This window comes from Dendropsophus ebraccatus, chromosome 14 (assembly GCF_027789765.1).
Source record: "Dendropsophus ebraccatus isolate aDenEbr1 chromosome 14, aDenEbr1.pat, whole genome shotgun sequence".
Lineage (NCBI taxonomy): Eukaryota > Metazoa > Chordata > Amphibia > Anura > Hylidae > Dendropsophus > Dendropsophus ebraccatus.
The window spans coordinates 21,551,599-21,573,064 of record NC_091467.1 but is presented as its reverse complement, the minus strand read 5'-3'; the positions used below and the strand labels follow the sequence as shown (position 1 = coordinate 21,573,064).

The 21,466-nt window shown below is 43.8% G+C and overlaps 1 protein-coding gene across 1 annotated transcript in view; it reads left to right on the top strand.

The window, feature by feature from the left end:
- Window positions 1-8,925: 8,925 nt before the first annotated feature.
- The window catches only part of NPEPPS (aminopeptidase puromycin sensitive), a 44,683-nt gene continuing 32,142 nt past the window's right edge, over window positions 8,926-21,466 (top strand). The window contains exons 1-2 of the mRNA XM_069951750.1: window positions 8,926-9,310; window positions 16,346-16,430. Of these exons, the coding sequence (XP_069807851.1) occupies window positions 9,188-9,310; window positions 16,346-16,430 (208 nt within the window). The 5' untranslated portion in view covers window positions 8,926-9,187. The remainder of the gene's footprint in view (window positions 9,311-16,345; window positions 16,431-21,466) is intronic.

The following is a 21,466-nucleotide window of genomic DNA, read 5'->3' as shown; positions in this document are numbered from 1 at the left end:
CGGCTTTCTGCGGCTCGAGGGTCACTCGTTTCCTGGCAACCCGAACACATGGTGAAGTACGGTGAATATGTCCCGAGGAGGCTGATGGGGTGTATATACACCCGCCGTGTACATGGACTCTAGTATCAGTGTGTTCTTTTTTCTAATATACGCATCTGTGTACAGTTCGACAGTGTCATTCTGTGTCAGAGTATGTACGTACATAGAGTTAACCCGATCACGTGGGGTAACGTGTACGTCACTGACTTCCACTGATTCTTATTGGTCTTTTCCGCGCATGCGCATTAGGTCTTACACCACGCTTACTACTCCGTGTTTGGGGCGATATTATCATCATGGTGAGTGAGGATCCTCCAATTTCCTTATGTATTTTGTAAATAGGACTTTATTGGACTTTTTTTATGGACACTACTATACACACAGTTGGGTGATCACCTTCAGATGACTCCATATACCCCGATATGTGCACATTGAGAAAGCACAACACCTGATCTGTTATGGCCACTACTTGTTTTGTATACTAGCCGTTGCTGTGATACACTAATTAATGATTTGTAACCACTGATGTCAATTTTGTGTGCTGTGTATAAATTGTAACACTATGCCATATGTACTATAGACACTGCTTGATAAAGACCTTATTGTTAGGTCGAAACGTTGCGGATTTGGGCTAATAAACCACGTATTTTTTTCACTTTAATTTTGAGTGCCACGGCTTTTTCTGTTTGTATCTATCTATCTATCTATCTATCTATTATCTATTGATCAATCAAGGAGATAGATAGATAGAGAGATAGATAGATAGGAGATAGATAGGTGATAGATAGGTGATTGATAGATAGATAGATAGATAGATAGATAGATAGATAGATAGATAGATAGGAGATAGATAGATAGATAGATAGATAGATAGATAGATAGATAGATAGGCAGGAGATAGATATCTATCCTATCTATCTATTATCTATTGATCAATCAAGGAGTTAGATAGATAGATAGATAGAGAGATAGATAGGAGATAGATAGGTGATAGATAGGTGATAGATAGATAGATAGATAGATAGATAGATAGATAGATAGGAGATAGATAGATAGATAGGAGATAGATAGATAGATAATAGAAACATAGGAGATAGATAGATTGGTATGGCCAAGTGGGTGTGGCTTGTAAAAGGGGGTTTGGCTTACAAAGGGGGCGTGTCATATTTATTGTCCAATTATCGTTACCGCAGCTACATGCGATAAACCGCGATATTGATTTAGGCCAATATCGCCCAGCCCTAGATCCAGAACACGAACATAAAAAAAATTGATCATGTTGAGTTCGTCTTTGCGAAACATTCACAAATAACAAATATACAGTTAAGCTATGTTCACACAACATCAAAAATAGAAAAAAGGCAGCCGATTTTGATATTTGAAAAAAAAAAAAAAACGTCCGCTTTTGCCGCAATTTAACTGACTGCAATGGCAATGCATTGAAGTCGATGGGAAGATGGACGTCCAATGCAAACAATGCGTATTTACAGCGGACGTCAAAATAATGCACATAAACATTATTTTCGGACGTCTTTTGCAAACAGTGGCTGTTTTTTATTAGTTGCTCACACACAGTTTTTCTTTTGTCACTGTTCTTGCTCCATTTTTTACTATTAAATTTAATGGACTTTTCAATTAAGCCGCATCCAAAGGGCAATTAGTAACCCAACCTAGAATAATGTACCAACAGCCGCCATTGCACTAAGGGAAGGCCAGACAGCTAAATGACGTCTGTTATTATAGACTTAAAATAACGGATGTCATTTTAAACGGATCTGAAAAACGTTGTGTTACCATAGCCTAAAAGCGTACGTTTTGGTCTATGCACACACGTACAGATTATTAGGTGCAAAGCGTATATTTTGCAGCTGTACACGCTTTTGCGTACAGATTGTGTACGTTTCGGTCTAGAGTTACACACATGCGTACAGTTTACGCAGTTGTTTACGTCCGCAAGTTCGAATATGTTCAAAAATGATCGTTATAACCATTCTAGTTATGGAAAAAATTGTTTGTGATCGGCGAACATGAACAATTAGCGCCATGTTTGTAAGAACATTTACGAATATGTTGGCTCATCACTAGTTAAAACTTCTGTACTTCACTCTTGATCCCTTCTACTAAGTTGGTTTCTGTCACGGTAATCACAGACATAGCTAGAGGTTCAGCAAAGAGTAGGCTGGTGTGTCCAATGGGCTGAATGGAACGTTACTGCCAAGATGAGTTCTTCTCATAAGCAGCAGGGGGAGCCCTAAGGCGGTGAGGATATTTTTGGTGCATCCCCAGCAACATATATAATATTCTGTTATTCGAAACACCCCGTTAATATTCATGTATTTTTATAGGAGCTATTTCTGAACTACTTCGGAAAAAAAAACCCTGGCAATGACAGCAAATCGCGTATTGAGTCTTTGACCTAATTTACGTCACAGCTTCAAAATGCACCAGAAACGCCCCCGCTACGCTATGCGTGAATGAGGCCGCAGGGCTGTTTGTGTTATGTGACATTCCTGTCGGGTGTATGACACCAACAAAACATCTATTCAGTTATTAGAACCTATTTTTCATACAGCCCGAAAGAAAGTGTCTCTCCCATCACAAGTTGCTGAGTTTAATCAGACCTCTCCGCTGTTTCTTCTCACTCTCTCCTAGAATAACATGTAATTTACACAGTGAGATATCACCTCTGACTAAAATACATACACCCCCAGGAGAGAGCCAAGCCAGTGCTCAGCATAACATACAATGTGAGGCTCTCCGCAACAATGCCAATGAGATACACTGTGATAGGAGAAAGGGTAATGATGGGCTATAAGATCGGATTACAAGGAGATTCTTGTTATTACTTTATTAGGGTGCGTTCACACGTAACGGATCCGCAGCGGATTCCTGCCCTGTACACTCTATCGGTGACTTACAGGTGGCGACTTCTCTGTAGATGTTCCCGTGATTTCTTCCAGCTACATTTTTTTCTCTGCAGACATCATTAGCTCCTTACTTCGGCAGCAGATTCTCCTCCTCTATATGCAGACAACAATAAATATATACCACCAAATCCATGAAATTACCTAATATCATCCTGCTATTTATTATAATACACTGTGCCCCAAAAACAGAATAATGATATACCCTAACCCCATATACTATTTAATTATATAATATGACCCATATGAGAATTAATATAACTTGCCATTTATATAATTTAAACATATATTGTGCTCCATTAATAAACTGTGCCCCATAAAGAATTACCTATATACATATGATATGCTCCCATATATGATTTAATATTCTGGGCCTTCATATATAAAATCAATATATAATGTGCCCCATATATGAAATAATATACTGTTACCCATATAAGAATTACCTATATAGATATACTGTGCTCCCATATATGAAATAATATACTGTTACTCATGTAAGAATTACGTATATACATATACTGTGCTCCCATATATGAATTACTATAATGTGCCCCCATAATTAGCATTTTTTTCCTGTGCCCCATATATGAGTTACTATAACATACCCCCATAATGTTTATTATTCGTGGTGCCCTATATAAAAATTACCTATATACATATACTGTGTTCCTACATATAAATTAATATAATATCCCCCATATATGTATTACATACTGTATATACACTGCTCCATGTATGAATTACCTATATATACTGTACACCCATAAATAAATTAATATACCCTCCCCCATATATGAATTAATAGACCATGCCCCATATATGAATTAATGATACCTTGCGCCCCCATAAATCATTTAAAAGGGTAGTGCGGTGCTCAGAAATTATTCACAGAATAACACACATTACAAAGTTATACAACTTTGTAATGTATGTTATGTCTGTGAATGGCCCCCTTCCCGTGTCCCACAACCCCCACCCGTGTACCAGGAAGTGTGGTGCATTATACATTACCTGATCCGTGTCGAGGGCCGTCCGCCATCTTGTGCCAAACGTCATCTTCAGATGGACGGCCGAGTCGCTGCCGCCCGTCCCCCTTCAGCCGCGTCACAACTGTGCTCAGCCGCGATTGGCTGAGCACAGTTATGCTCAGCCAATTGCAGCTGAGCATCGGATGACGCTGCAGAGGGCGGCCGACATTCGGAACAGACGGAGCTGTTCGCCGTCCGCCCGAAGAAGACGTCACTCGCTGTGATAGAAGACTGGTGTCGGCACGTGACAGGTGAGTATAGCGCACCACACTTCCGGGTACACGTGTGGGGGTGGTGGGACACAGGGAAGGGGGCCATTCATAGACATAACATACATTACAAAGTTGTATAACTTTGTAATGTGTGTTAGTCTGTGAATAATTTTTTACCGCCGCACTACCCCTTTAATTATACACTGCGCCCCCAATACATCTCTGTAAAACATACTTACCTGCCCCATACTCAGATTGTCCTCACTAAGTGCCAACCTGGCCTCAGCCACCCAAGCCTGGCAGTGTAGTCATGGCACCGAACAGCCGATCTGCAGGGATGTAGGGTGTTAGTACCCCACACAATCAACTATTGATAACCTATAAGGTTGAAATTGAGTGGATGGCCTCCATTTAACGGCAAATGACGGCCATTATTTCAAAACAATTGTCGTTGTTTTGAAATATTAGCAATTATTTGCCATTAAATAACGGCCATCCACTCAATTTTAACAGTGTGTGAACATAGCCTTTCTGTGTTTTCAATCCACTCCTGGTTTTGGTTGTAAAATACTGGGGGGAGACTTATCACACATGGTGTAAAGTGAAACTGGCTCAGTTGCCCCTAGCAACCAATCAGATTCCTCCTTTCATTCCTCACAGACTCTTTGGAAAATGAAAGGTGGAATCTGATTGGTTGCTAGGGGCAACTGAGCCAGTTTCACTTTACACCATGATTGATAAATCACCTCCACTGTGTGGGAACATAGCCCAAGGGAGGATGTATGTGAGGGAAATGATAATGTGGAGCCTGTATGGATAGAATATGGAGAGAAAAAATATATACCGATAGGGGTTTGCTAAAGCTAAAAAAAAAACAAACACCAAAAGCAGCGGAAAATCTATTACTGAGGTGAATAGATGAGACAGCAAACCACAATGAGGTTGTAATTATGGGGGATGTCAATTACCACAATATAAACTGGGGAACTGAAACCTGCAAATCTCATAAAGGAAAAAAAGTTTTCGTCTATAACTAAAAATAACTATTTGTCCCAAATAGTCCAAAATATGTCCTGCAAGAAGTGATGTATTCTTTCCAGTCGGGAGAGTAGTAAAGGTTTTCAATAGGGATTTGCTACTGCTTGCACAGTTCCTGACATGGACAGAGGTGGCAGCAGAGAGCACTCTGTCACACTGGAAAGAATACACTACTTCCTGCTGGACAGACAGCAGCTGATAAGTACTGGAAGACTTTAGATTTTTCTTTTTTTAATAGAAGTAAATTAAGAATCTCTCACACTTACTCGCACTGGTTGATTTGTAAGATTTTTTTTTTGTGAACTACCCCTTTAACCTCTGAAAGGGGTGCTCCAGCATGGGGGACCGGGGAGGAGGTGGCTCAAATAAAAGACGTCCACTCACCTCCCCGATTCCAGCGGTGGGTCACTCATCGCGGCGCTCCGGTACCCGGTTCCCGGCCGCTTCCTGGTGTCTGACGCCGCCCGAGACACTATGTCTCAGGGCCGCTCAGCCACTCAGTGAGGGAGGCTGGATGCGAGCGGACTTCAAACGGATCCCGCCTCCTTCACTGAGAGGATGAGCGGCCCTGAGCGGCCCTGGGCGGCATCAGACACCAGGAAGCGGCCGGGAACCGGGGACCGGAGTGCCGCGATGAGTGACCCACCGCTGGAATCGGGGAGGTGAGTGGACGTCTTTTATTTCAGCCACCTCCTCCCCGGTCCCCCCCAAAAAGTGCCCCCACACTGGATAACCCCTTTAAAGACGCATGGCATACCGGTACGTCATGCGTCCGCAAGAGGTGTTCAGAGCAGGGCCGTGCAGCGACCCCGCTCTGAACCGCCGCGATCCCGGGTGCCGTGTATAGCCTGGGACCGCGGCTATTAGTGGGTACGGTCTGATCGCCGTTTTTTGGTCGCATCAAATCCAGAAAAAATTTAATAAAAAGCAATCAAAAAGTCGTATATGCGCAATCAAGGTACCGATAGAAAGAACACATCATGGCGCAAAAAATGACACCTGACACAGCCCCATAGACCAAAGGATAAAAGCGCTATAAGCCTGGGAATGGAGCGGTTTTAAGGAACATATATTTGTTAACAATTGTTTGAATTTTTTACAAGCCATCAAATAAAAGAAAAGTTATACATGTTATATATCGTTGTAATCGTAACGACTTGAGGAACATGCATAACAAGTCAGTTTTACCCCTAGGCAAATGGCGTACAAACAAATACCCCCCAAATAAAAGAAATGCGTTTTTTTGTTCAATTTCACCACACATTGAATTTTTTCCTGGTTTCGCAGCGTACTTTATACAAAAATTCAGCCTGTCATTGCAAAGTACAATTAGTGACGGAAAAAAGTGGTTACTTTTGAAGGACTTGATGGTGGATGAGAGCCGGATGTGTCGGGGTAGCAAGTTCCAGAGTATGGGGGAGGCTCGGGCAAAGTCTTGGAGGTGGTTGTTCGAGGTACGAACAAGGGGAAAGCGGAGACGGCGGTCACTGGAGGATCGAAGGTTGCGTGAGGGACGGTTGCGGGATATCAGGTCGGAGATGCACGGAGGGGACAGGTTGTGGATGGCCTTGTACGTCATGGTCAATAATTTAAAGTGAATACGTTGGGCAATGGGGAGCCAGTGGAGGGATTGGCAGAGGGGAGAGGCAGAGGCAAAGCGAGGGGAAAAGTGGATTAGTCGGGCGGCAGAGCTAAGGATAGACTAGAGGAGAGCAAGGGAGTTAGATGGAAGGCCACAGATGTTACAGTAGTCCAAGCAGGAATCAGGGGTGAGGAAAGAGCAGATTCTGGAAATGTTTTTGAGGTGAATGCAGAAGGAGGTGAATATGTGGTTTAAAGGACAGGGCAGAATCAAAGGAGACCCCGAGGCAGCGGACTTGGGGGACAGGGGACAGAGTGCAGCCATTGATTGACAGGTTAGATGGCGGGGTGGAGCAAGATGGGGGAAAGATGATAAGTTCTGTTTTGTCCGTGTTGAGTTTTAGAAAGCGTGAGGAGAAGAAGGAAGATATGGCTGATAGACACTCTGGAATCCTAGATAGCAAAGAGGTGACATCCGGACCAGAGAGGTAGATCTGAGTGTCATCAGCGTAGAGGTGGTACCTGAAGCTGTGAGATTCTATGATATGTCCCAGGCCAGAGGTATGGATGGAGAAGAGGAGAGGCCCGAGTACAGAGCCTTGGGGAACACCAACAGTGAGGGGACGAGGAGAGGGCAGAGCCTTGGGGAACACCAACAGTGAGGGGACGAGGAGAGGGCAGAGCCTTGGGGAACACCAACAGTGAGGGGACGAGGAGAGGACAGAGCCTTGGGGAACACCAACAATGAGGGGACGAGGAGAGGACAGAGCCTTGGAGGACACCAACAGTGAGGGGACAAGGAGAGGACAGAGCCTTGGGGAACACCAACAGTGAGGGGACGAGGAGAAGACAGAGCCTTGAGGAACACCAACAGTGAGGGGACGAGGAGAGGACAGAGCCTTGGGGAACACCAACAGTGAGGGGACGAGGAGAGGAGGTGGTGTGGTAGTGGGAGACACTGAAAGTGCGGATTGAGAGGTAAGAGAAGATCCAGGAGAGGGCTGAGCAAGTGACGCCAAGGGATGAAAGAATTTGTAAGAGGAGAGAATGGTCAACTGTGTGGAAGATAGGTGAAGGAGCACTGAGTATTGGCGTGAGGCTTTAGCAGTTAGCAAGTCATTGGCCACTTTGGTGAGGGCAGTTTCTGTGGAGTGTTGTGGACAAAATGAAAAAAAAAGCCGTTCTTTTCATATTGAAATGTGTTGCATTGAAGTCAATGCAAACAGCAGCCGTTGTTAACACAGTGTATCGCTATGGCCGTGGTAATAATTGACCTGTCAATTATTTCTGTCCGTTCTCCTTTGATTTCAATGCTATTTTCAATGCCGTTGTTTGGCACCCACGACAACGGCCACTGCACTGTTTTTGTGTGCCAATCAACGGCCCTTTTTCAGTACTGTGCGTGAACATAGCCTTATACTATAATCATGTATTTGCTGTGCATAGCCTGTGTAGAAATGATAAGGATAGGGTTTAATAGTAGATTTAGTATGTGGATTGGTGGCCCATGGACATGCTGAATTGGATTGGGGGCCCCCATGCTGAACACCATCATTTTTGGCTCTGGCTTCATTCTACTTTATGGGGTAAAATGAAAGATATTGGTAAAAAACTTTCCCCACGGGTAAAAGAAAAAACCCTATGTTTTTTAAGAAAGGCATTAAAGTTAAGAAAGGGTTAAGGCATCTCAAGATTTGGTTACTGGTCATGCACCACATGAAGAATCCAGCACAATATACAAACTATTGTACCAACACTGAGGTAAAGTGGGCGTGGTTTATTAGGAATGGGCGTGGCCAACTACAATCATTTATACTGAGCCACATAATAAATATGTAGGAAATAAGTCTGAAATTCTATAGACAAAAAAGCCCCTCTGCCTGCAGCCTACAAACCCATTCTCTCTGCGACTCCATCTGCCACGCAAGGATAAAAAAGCGGGAATGTCAGCATGTGGTTCCAGCACGTGACCTGACGTCATGGAAGGGCGTGGAACATGTCTACTGAGAAAAAAAATGGCTAAAGGGCGTGGCGTTGTGTAACGGGCGGGGTGTGACTAGCGCAGTGGGCGGGGTTACACACCCCTCTGTTCTCAAGTCTCAGCATGCCCTTCGCTGGGCGTGGCCTGTCTTTCTCGGGGTGTGCCTGGCGCGGTGGGCGGGGCGTTCTGCGGTTGGAGTCCTAAGGCAGTCGACGCGGTGACGTCGTGTTTTTGCGCGTGCCCGCCCCCGTTCGTTCAGTCAGTCAGTCAGTCGGTGATTGCTAGGAGGCTCGTTCGGGTCCGTGTTTCTCCGTTACGCGGTCCGGTTAGCGTGTGAATTTCCCTCTATCTGTGGCAGGACTCGGGCCTTCTGTTCCTATCATGCCGGACCGCAGACCTTTCGAGCGGCTCCCCAACGACGTGAGGCCCGTCAACTACGGGCTGTGTCTCAAGCCCGATCTCATAGACTTCACCTTCGAGGGGAAACTGGAGGCCGCAGTGGAGGTATAATAACCGGGGGAGGCCGGTACCGGGGAAGCACCGGGGAGCTGCTGCCTGTCACCTGCTCAACATACAGATATATATATATAATATGTTTGTGTGTGTATGAAATATATATATATAATAGCTTTATGTGTGTGTATAAAAAAAAAAAAATAATATATATATATATATATATAGCTTTATGTGTGTGTATAAAAAAAAATAAAAATAAATATACATATGTATGTGTATATATTGTGTGTGTGTGTGTGTATATATATATATATATATATATATATATATGTGTGTTTGATACATGCATATATCTGTGTGTTATATCTGTTTCTATATAGCTATATATATGTATATCTATCTGTGTATGTATGTATATATATATATATACACTCTAGTGTATATATCTATAGATGTGCGATATACATCTACCTCTGGGTACATAATATCCATAGGTGTCAATGACATAATGCTTTGTGTGCACATTGTATGGCTCTGTGCAGTCTATTGTTCCCAGTTATCAGCCGCCGGCTGTCATATTCTGCAGTGTGTCCCATCTCCCCCCATACCTGTGTGTGATGTCAGCTGATTTAGACCGCTGTGGCCCTTTAATACAGAGCTGCATCAGTATTGGGGCCCTGTCATTCTCAGTATGACGGACCCCCCTCCTCCCCTGCAGTTATACAGGACGGCCATGCTCTCTGCTTGTTTCCAGAACAAATCACAATTTGCCATGGACTTTAACACATGCAGAAGTTTGTAGTCCTGGGATAGGGAGTCTCCCTGATGACATTGAGTATTATGCACTGGGTCCTGTGAGTAGACTGCTAGACACAGTGATCGCAATGAGTTGTATTGGCTGTAAATTCATGTTTGCTTCCATATAGAGCAGGGATAGGGAACCCTCAGCCCTCCAGCTGTTAAAAAACTACAATTCCCATCATGCTTCGCTTTGGTTGCCCAGGCATGATGGGAATTGTAGTTTTTCCAACAGCTCCAGGGCTAAAGGATCCCCATCCCTGATAGAAGACATTTCTATTATGGCTCTTCTCATGTCGCATCTTGAAGTGTCCATCCAGGGTGTGTGTGTGTGTGTGTATATATATGTGTGTGTGTGTGTGTGTATATATATATATATATATATATATATATATATATATATATATATATGATAGAATAGCAGCCTGTTCTCTGGTTGCAGTAATATAGAACAGATGAGCTCTATGTGCTAAAAGTGGCATCAAGATGTTCACTGTGTGGAGCAGAATTGCTCTTTCATAGCAGTCCTTTCCCTTACAGTGGCCCTGGGTAAAGGCAGATGTCATGTGGCAGCCCATGTGTGCACTGGTGTCAGGGCTTCCGGGGTGGATGAACTTCTATAGATGTGTAGGTTGGGGGAGAGAGCTGTCGATCAAGCTGTCTGTAATGTATGGCCGGCGAGAGGCTGTGTTCATCATAATATTTAGTCAGTATTTTTGTAATTTACTTCTATGTTGTATGTCCTGCAGGAAGTGGTGTTTTCTTTTCAGTCTGACACAGTGCTCTCTGCTGCCACCTCTGTCTGTGACAAGAACTGTCTAGAGCAGCAGCAAATCCCCATAGAAAACCTCTCCTGCTCTGGACAGTTCCTGACATGGACAGAGGTGGCAGCAGAGCGCAGTGTCAGATTGAAAAGAATACATCACCCTTTGCCAGACATACAGCAGCTGATAAGTACTGGAAGACTTGAGATTTTCTAATAAAAGTAAATTAGAAATTTCTGGCACCAGTTAATTTGAAAGATTTTATTCTTTTTGCTGGAGTAGCCCTTAAAGCATTTTTTAATATATTGCTGCTGGTGCATATAATACAATACAGATGTTATGCTTACATTTCGCACTCCCACAGTGTCCTGATGTCACCAGGGTCCCTAGCTGACTGCGGAGCATCCACTTATGAGATGAACCCACTCAGCCAATCAGTTACTGAGACGGGACAGCCCCATGGCTGTCATTCCTGAGACTAGTTCCTCTTGGGAAGTGGAGGCTCTGCAGTCAGCTGGGAACATCAGCGACATTGGGGGAACGTGGAGAAGTAAGCATGACATCCTTAATTATTTTATATGCAGCAGTATGTTAAAAAATGCTTAAAGGGGTTGGCCACTTCAGAGTAAAATAGTTCAGTGTACAGTATTAGGTGTACAGTATTAGGTGTACTCGCATCACCTACTGGCAGCAGCTCCTTGTGTACCTCATAGAAAGAAAATCACACTCCCCTCCTCCAGGCTGTCCTGCTCTGTGGTGAGTCTGTCCATAAGATGGCTGACATGGAGGAGCATGTGACCATGCCCCACCCCCAGTGTCCTCCATAGGCATATACAGGCTCAGTGTTGGACACTGGGGGCGGGGCATGGTCACATGCTCCTCCATGTCAGCCATTTTATGGAGAGACTCACCACAGAGCAGAACAGCACAACCTGGAGGAGGGGAGTCTGATGTTAACTCTATGAGGTACACAGGGGGCTGCTGTCAGTATATACAGTGACTACACTTACTAATATTGTACACTGACCTGTTCTAATATAAAGTTGCCAACCCCTTTAACGCTGGAGAACCCTTAATATTCTGGTAATAAGTACTGTGTAAACCAAGCCTATATCCTTTCCAGGCACCATTCACACTGACTTTGACATCTCTACTGCCTGTAATTCAGTGTTATTTCCAAATGGAATCTCATTCCTATCGATTTCAATCACCATCTTAAAACATAGGAATTCCCTAAATTTCTGACTTGTCAATTCTTGAGGCATGGAGGCATCACGTTTAAGTCAACGGGACTTTGCTTTTCTGGCATTGTATAATGCAGATGTATCTGGGGGTACAGTACTTCCAAACTAAGTTGTCGAATGTGAGTGATATGGAGTTAGCTGTTGCAGAACTACAATTCCCATCATGCCTGGACAGCCAAGGCTTTCCAGGCATGATGGGAATTGAAGTTTTGCAACAGCTGGAGTGCGGAAGGTTCCCTATCACTTGTATAGTGGACATGTCTAGGCACCTTAGTCACAGTACAGATGGGGACAGCGTGACTTGTAGTTCATAGCTCTCACCACCTTCTCGAGATTTCACACATCGTTTTGTAAGCCTTGGAAAATGAGGAATCCAGGCATAGATGGCGTCAGCTCTTGGCCAAGCATGTAATTATTGGTTCCCATGTATCATAGGTGTGTCCTCAGATTTACAGACCCTAATACTAGGATGGCAGAGTTTCTACCTAGTAATAAGCTGTGGCGCATCTGATTGATTTCTCTTCTGTACCGTAGTTTGACAGGTGACAAGGAACCATCCAGCCCAACCCCTTATTGCTAAATGATGAGCTTAAAGGCGCTGCACCACGTGAGCTGCTTCTTGTCTGTGTGAAACCGAACCTTATAATAAAGTTTGTGTATTAGTCAGATGACAGGGTTCTTCTTTCAGTGTTACTCATCACGACCAGTTACCAATATTTACAACTTTTCTGACACTTTCTGGTGTCAGAAAGTTATACAGATTTGCAAATTATTTCTATTCAAAAATCTCCAGTATTCGAGTACTTATCAGCTGCTGAAGACTCTGCAGGAAGTGGTTTATTCTTTTTAGTTTGACACTGTGCTCTCTGCTGCCACCTCTGTCCATGGAAGGAGATGTTTTCTATGGGGATTTATTACTACACGGGGTAATTCTCAAAGTGGATGTAGGTGGCAGCAGAGAGCCCTGTCAAACTGGAAAGAAAACCGCACTTTCTGCAGGACATACAGCAGCTGATAAGTACTGAAATTCTTGAGATCTTTAAATAGAAGTCTTTACAAGTCTATATAACTGACACCAGTTGATTTGAAATTAAGAAACAAAAAACTTTTGCAGGAGGGCCCCTTTAATAAAATGTATTATTATGGAGACCAAGTCTTATTGACATGAAGCCAACAGAGCATCTATATAGACAAAGCCGTGGTGTATGAGAAATCTAGGGGGAGAACGTAAACCCTAGCAGAACTTTCTGACACCAGTTGATTCATGAACAGTTCACTAGAGTACCCCTTTAATAGCTTCCAGCCGAGGCTTGTTTCTCCTTATCCCTGGAACGTCTTTAGAATTAGTTTTTTTTTGTACGTATGGTTTCATTGTAGTCTTATAGGAGCAATCATTAAGTAACAGGGCCTTAGACACCAAGATGGGAAAGGGGTTATCCAGCATTAGAAAAACATGGCCGCTTTCTTCAAGAGACAGCACCACTCTTGTCCGCAGTCTGGGTGCAGGTTTTGCAGCTCCGTTCCATTGAAGTGCATGGAGCTTAATTGCAAACCGCACCTGACCTGGAGTCAAGAGAAGAGCTGTCTGGAAAAAAGCAGCCTTGTTTTTCAAACGCTGGACAATCCCTGGACAAAGGGTTATTTCAATCACCCAAACCTGAACTTATTGTAAGTTTGCTCAACTCTAATTCACAACAATGAAATATACACACAATACACCATGAATGTCTGATAGCTGTGGGTCCCACCTATGGAACTTGCACCTGTCTAGAGATCAAAAGCCCCCCCCCCCCCCCCCCCCCCCTCCTTTTCTCATTCTTCATTGTGCACTTTAACTTTTTAAGAGACCCCGGGGACTGTGTGAAACTTGCGCTGTCTACAATAAAAAAAACCTAGTATCCAAAGGATTGTAGCTGACATTGTCCTGAAAGATCATTGTCTGCCGTCACGTGCAAGCTTTTCCTTTTTTATCTAATAAGCTTCTTCCTTCCTGACTTGTGCGTCTCCATTGATCTTCTTCCAGGGTGTAAAGTACAAGGCCCCTAGTGCATGCTTAGTCCACAGCTGCCTCGTGTTGTCTTCCTATGAACCCTCCCTAGGTATAAATCCCTGCTCTCCGCTGACGCTGGGTGTGATGTATGTGCCTCTGGTGCTCCCAGTCTTTCAGGTATCCCATCTGTAATTATGGAGATCTATCCAGCGGTGGGAGTAAAGCCTAAACATTTACACCGTGCTTTGGGTAGACGCCAAATCTTTGTGCAAATCATGAAGGTAGTTGGATCTGGAATCTAACTAAGGCTGGGTTCGCACTACGTTTTTGCAATTTTTGTATTTTTTTTTCATCCGTTTTTTTTATCCATTTTTTTTCCATCTTTTTTTGCAAAAAACGGATTGCAAAAACCTAATGTGAACCCAGCCTTATCCTTAATTTCATCTCTCTCTCTCTCTCTCTATATATATATATATATATATATATATATATATATATATATATATATATATATATATATATATATATATATATATATATATATATATATCATTATCATTTAGATTTTTATTATTATTATTATTATTATTATTTAACCTGAAACTGAGAAAAATCTGCAGCATTTCTGTCCCTTGTGAATTCTCCCTTGGAGCTGGAATCATTGGCCTGCATTATTACATTGGATGGAGAGCGCTTTCTCTGCTCCTTGTCTCTTTGCCAATAAAGGGAGGAAGTGGATTTACCTATTGTAGAGGCTAAGTGGCAAACAATAGGAAATTCTATTACCTGCAGAAACCGAGTTGGCCCAGTCCCAGGGGATGCTTTATCATCGCTCAGGATATTAGAGAGATTCTGGTTCCGTTCACTAGATTGACAGCAGCATGAAGCCGCTCTACTTGCTTACCTGAATATTTCTGCATTCTGTATGTTAAACTATACGGCACTCTCACTCGGGTGGCCTTACACCTTCAGTAGCTCTCGGATAAACGGCCACCTTTCTTATGCTGCGTTTACACAGGCAGATTTATCTGACAGATATCTGAAGCCAAAAGCAGGAACAGACCATGAACAGGGAATGGGTCGTAAAGGAAAGATTGAAATTTCTCCTTTTCAAATCCATTCCTGGCTTTGGCTTCCAAAATCTGTCAGATAAATCTGCCTGTGTAAACGCACCATAACTCCCACCATACACATGAACGCTTTGCTCAGCTGAGCATCCATGTGTTTCAGCTGGTAACTGCTCCAGCAATGGCTTATCTTCTTAAGGGCACCAAAAAAATTGCTTTTGGCAAGAAATGTGTGGCTGGAAAATACAGTTGCGTGATGCACACTTGGGGTCATTCAATTAAATGAAACCTGTCACCCCCCGTGCCGGGGTACCAGGCTCCCGATCCCCAGCTAGATCCCCTTATACAGACCTCGTGTGGCCTTGTCCCGCTCCCGGAGCCGGTCCCGGGACAGAGATATTCCGGTCAGAAGCCGGCACGCATGCTGTGGAGATAGGTCCGGCGTCCATAGAGAATTAATGGAGCCGGACTCATCTCTGCAGCGCGCACCCATTTCTGACCAGGATATCTCCGACCCGGGATCGGCTCCGGGAGCGGGACTCGGCCACATGAGGTCTGTATAAGAGGATCTAGCTGTGGGTCGGGAGCCTGTCACACCGGCACAGGGGGTGACAGGTCCTCTTAAACTTTTTTTTTTCCTGGATGCATATAGATCTGGTTGCTCGTGCCTTGAAATTTCCTTAGTGACACAGCCTAGTCTTGTTGGCTGAATCCCATTAATGGCTCACTTTTATTAGTGATGACTGGTCGGCCGGGCCTGCCCTCTGAAACTCCAGCAAATCTGCTAGATCAATAGGCTGTCGCCTTTGAACTCTGATTCCTAGTTAGACTACGCGCTGCTTTAAGGAGATGAAAGGACCTCTGCCGCTTCGCCCAGCCCTCTAATGACATGAACCAAAGGTGGAAATTGTGCCCTGTATTTGGTAGGAAATCTGGGTGGTGCAGAGGTGGCCTTTCCCTCTCACTACTAGTGTCTCTGAACCCGAACGCTCGCCATTTGACTCCCCCGGCCCCAGAAGTTTCATGCAGCTTTAGGGAGTCCTGGAAAACACTGCATATTTTTGCCCTGGATTTCACCACTTTTATTGTGCTCATTTAGCTTTGTCAATGAACTACTGTGAGAAAGCAGAAAAATTCCCTAAAATTCATGAACCTATATCTGAGTTAACCAAAACGCTCAGGCTTTGTAGTAACTAATAGGATATATGTTTTCATTGCAGGTGAAGAATGCCACCAACCAGATTGTTATGAACTGTGCCGACATTGACATCATCACTGCCTCCTATGCGCCAGAAGGAGATGAAGGTGAGTTACTATCCATAGATATCGCAAGGATAAAACACACTTGTTTCTGCCACCCTGTTAGTTACTATGCATCTATAGTTTAGCTCTGTCTAAGGCCAGTTTCACGCGTACTGCATTACAGCGGATTTCACTCTGCGAAATCCGATGCGATGCTTTGTAGTGTCATATCCTATGACTCTACATTTTCGCAGCAGAGTTTCATTCCACTGCGAGAATTTAGCCCCTGCCCCCTTTACCCACCTCTGCCGGGCTAATACATTACCTGCCCGCACTCCCGCCTGCTTCTCCATCTCCTGGGTCACTGACGTCCTGCTCAGTCAGTGGTTGCGGAGGGACAGTGCACTGATTTGCTGAGTGCGATGCCAGAGAAGCAGATGGGAGCATGGACAGGTAATGTATTAGCCCTCCAGCTTGTGGGTTAAGTGGGCAGGGGCTAAAGTCTCAGAGTGGAATGAAAATCTGCTGTGAGAATGTAGAGCCATATGGAATGATGCTGCAGAGTATTGCAGCATGAAATTCGCTGCTATACTGTACATGTGAAGGCACCCTAAAGGTTAATATACAATCTAGAGCAGTGCTTCTCAATTCCAGTCCTCAAGGCCCCCCAAACAGGTCATGTTTTAAGGATATCCTGTACAAAGAACCCAGAAAGTATAATTGTCATCTGAAGGAAATCCTCAAAACAGGACCTGTTGGTGGGCTATGAGGACTAGAATTGAGAAGCGCTGCTCTAGAAAAACACTACTTTTTGTATTTGTTACGCCAGGAAGTCCTGTCTCATGGGCTAAACTGACAGCTGGCTCAGATTTGTGAGGTGCAAAAATGTGTCCATTATTTTAGTGTGAAACAGGCCTAAACTAGTAACTTGTATGGATTCTCTCACCACTTTTCCTGAGTTTTTGGTTTGGTGGGTTCAGTGACTTGGTCGTACTTCTGTACTGTATACATGGCTAGTGTTGCACCTCAGACGTGCACTGTATTCAGTCGTCTTGTTGAGGCCTGCTTGTAGGATCAGCTTGGAAGTTGGGATATTTGTCTAGTGTTTGTATATTTCTGCTAGCACCGATACCCACTTCTGCTTCATGTGTAATATAACAGGTAGGCCACAAACCAGCTTCACGATTGGAGAACCTAGTAGAATTGGTATTCGTTTTTAAGGTTATAAAAAAAGGCATTTGCTGTGGTTATTCATCTAAAAGAAGGCTAATATGTTCAAAGGGAGACCTATACATACATACATACACACACACACACACACACACACACACACACACACACACACACACACACCAAAAAATTACATACATACACACACAAACACTTGCTCGTGCTCTATTGGATGCATAAGGGAAGTCCGCTGAGCCTCCGAATATAGTTTCAGAAGGAAGTGCGGAGCTGATGATGAAATACTTGGCTTTGGTACAGCAAATGACAAGTGAGATTAGAGGGTCAAGCAGGGGAAGAAGTGAAGAGGAAGCAAATCAAGTGACTCCGGCTTGTGATGAATTAGCTTTGAAATGCTCGGAAGGAAAAAGGACGACTTAAGAATGGGTGCGACAAGTGATTTTGGATTTCAGAAGAAGAAAGTGGAGGCAGCCGGGGAATACTACTTAATAACAGTATGAGGTGTAGAAGCATATCAGCCGCAAGATGATTCCCACATAGGAAAATAGACGATATACATCTGAGCTGAGTTACAGGGTATTGTGTTTAGACGTAGTCGGTGATAAATCATAGGGTGTGATGGGATGCAGTCTAGAAGAAGGGAATCCAAAGTATGTAGCATGTGAAAGGAGGAACTTAAAGCGAAAGCAATGTGACGAGTAAGATTTCCTAGCATTTTATACCATGGGCTACATGTCAGCATAGGTTAAGCCATTAGTGAATGGCCTTCACCCCTGTGTAATGGAGTCAGTTGCATCTGTTAATATTGGATTTATTTGTAGAATGTAGGCTCACAGGCCACACATATGCTGTATACATACATACAGATTGCATGCCTATATATTCTGCCTTGTGCCGATTTATGTCACTACTAGTCATTATATACTGCTACTTTGGCAATCTTTAACGCTAACAAACAATGCCTCCTGTGTATGGAAGAATGAAGCCACTAATGGACTTTCCGCTCCATCAGAACATTCTGCCAGTATGCCTATTTACACCCCAAAATAGGGTCCTTATTAAATCTGAACATAGCCTTTCTCACCCTGTAATGTAATAGTGCTGTCCACCCTGTTGTTTATCCTCCAACTTTATGTGCCTCTACATTAATGCCCAAAATATTTGTTTTACTCTGCGATCTCCCCTCCTGTACCTGTTACGCTGCATTCTGCATGTACACATTCTTTTAGTAGGAGTAAGTGTCATCAGAAATGGTGGAAATATCTTTTCTTTTAGTTATATTGTTCGCTAATTACATTTTTTTTCCCTGATAATGTCCCTGTAGGTCTCCTGTAAGCCTTAGAGAATCCCTGGTTCTGTAGCATGGAACTGCTGATGCACTGTGGGCCACCAAATAGTACATTATTACTCATAACATGGAATCCATTGGAATATGAAATAAAGCTAAAAGCATAGGATAGTACTATATAAAACCATATATTTTCATGGGTGCCATACTACAGCTCCTTGAATAGTGCCGTAATGGTCCTGAGCATGAAACCTTAGTGTCTATTGGCCGGCTGTAGTATGTCCTTTCTGGCTGTTGTCACCATAGAAAGAGAAGTGCCCAGAGCTGCGGTAGGAGAGGACAGATCATAAACTGGTGGGGTGCATGGCATCTGTATTATAATGCCGCTCTGACCTGGAGGTCACTGGTAGTCTGTAGGCTATGTAACGGAGTAGGCAGCAGTGATCCATTGAGTTTAGTGAGTCCCAGCCCCCAGCTTTGCCTGGTGTTGACTCCATCCTTGTCACTTGTAACAAGTACTATAGCAGACAGTGAGCTCTATAAAGAGAAAGGCATGCATGCACCACAGGTCATGTTTCCAATGCTCCTCAACCTAAATCCCACAATGCATCAGGGCACAAAGTGCTGTAATGGATCACTGTGCTGAAAGGGGTTAAAATATATCGGTGCCCTTTACACTTCTAGGATGGCTCTGTCAACTTGAAAGCAGGATTTCCACCTCTTATGACTGCTGGCCCCTGTGTCTGCTTCACTGGTGTTAAATGCATTACATCTAAGCAACTTTGAAGGTGTCGCTGTATATAAATGGAGTAACCCTGCTATATAACAAGCCTCCGCTATTACAGACAGTGAAGGGTGGGGGTGATTGCTTCTCCGTCGTTCACGCGGTAGCACAACGGCTGCTCACATCTCTATAGCGGCTCCTACCTTCCCCCAGAGCTGCCCATCGCAGGCAGGACTACTGCAGTCTTTATAAGGTGGATTCTCTCCAAGTGCACTTTACTCATTAACTCCAGCGTGTGTTCTTTGCCCTATGTGTTCAGTAGCTGAGGTCATGACTTGCTTAGAATTGGAAGATGAGTGAATGCAATGCCATTCTTGGTGTGTTGCAGTGGACTCCTTAGTCATTTCTTAAAGGAGTTTTCAGATTTAAATTTACTTGTCCCCTACCCACTCGTACACTGGTCTTAAAGGGGAACTCCAAAAAAATTGAAACTTCTGCAGAAGCATATAGCATTACTTACCTATCTATTCCATTTTTAAAATTACCAAAAATCCATTTGTTTTGGGGTTTTTTGTTTTTCTGCACTTCCTGGTTTATCAGTTGTACACAGTACTACAGGTTCCAAAATACAATGCCTTCCCTCTTCTGTTCATCACAGTCCTGCAGCCTGCCTATTCCCCCGCCCAAAGCTGTTGCTAGGCTGTGTTCACAGTTTCATTGTGTTACTGAATGATTTGCAGTAATTTGATTTCATTGTGGTCAATCCCCCCCCCCCCCCCCCCCCCCCCCCGCTGTATTCTCTACCTGTAACACCACATAGCACGCTGTATTCTCTACCTGTAACACCACACAGCACTGTATTCTCTACCTGTAACACCACACAGCCCGCTGTATTCTCTACCTGTAACACCACACAGCACGCTGTATTCTCTACCTGTAACACCACACAGCACGCTGTATTCTCTACCTGTAACACCACACAGCACGCTGTATTCTCTACCTGTAACACCACACAGCACGCTGTATTCTCTACCTGTAACACCACACAGCACGCTGTATTCTCTACCTGTAACACCACACAGCACGCTGTATTCTCTACCTGTAACACCACACAGCCCGCTGTATTCTCTACCTGTAACACCACACAGCACGCTGTATTCTCTACCTGTAACACTGATATTGGAATAAAGTAAAGAACTTTAGAATTTTTTTTCTTTTCATTTCCACGCACATATTATGATCAAGCATCTTTTATCTTTGAAGTTGAGCCGCACAATAAGGTTCTTATCCTCTCTGCCGTTTAGCATCATTTACTTGTGTTACTGCATCATTTTTGTGAATACGCTGCAGTACTGCAATGACACTCCATCTGTGAACACAGCCCTAATTTCACTGCACGCTTCTGCACAATCAGCCAAATCAGTGCAGCAGCTGCTTCTGGCCGGTCAGAGATGGTGAATCACTGAGGGAATTGGAGGATCCAGCCAAGCCTTCTGTGACATCACACCCTGCCCCCTGTCTGCATCATCAGTCTGATCTCAGCAAACACACAATGTGAGACAGAGAAAGGGAATATTTGTCTCCTAAGATGGGAGAGCAGCAGGAGCAGGAGACAATGTGAATTGGCACAGGGGCCATTTTTCTTTACTTCCTGGATTTCTATCAGCTACCAGTGTGGCAGAACTGTACAGATATGGTAATACATTGTATAGACACATCTATAAAACTTTTAATGTACTTTAATAGAATTTTTTTTTTATTATCCGGAGTTTCCCTTTAAGTTAGGCCCGTCCTCTTCCCCAGCCGAATTAACTAAGAGGTGCACATGTTACTGAATCCGGCCGGCTTTAGGCCCAACCGGGCACACCAAATCTACACCTGCCTTCAACATGTCGAAAG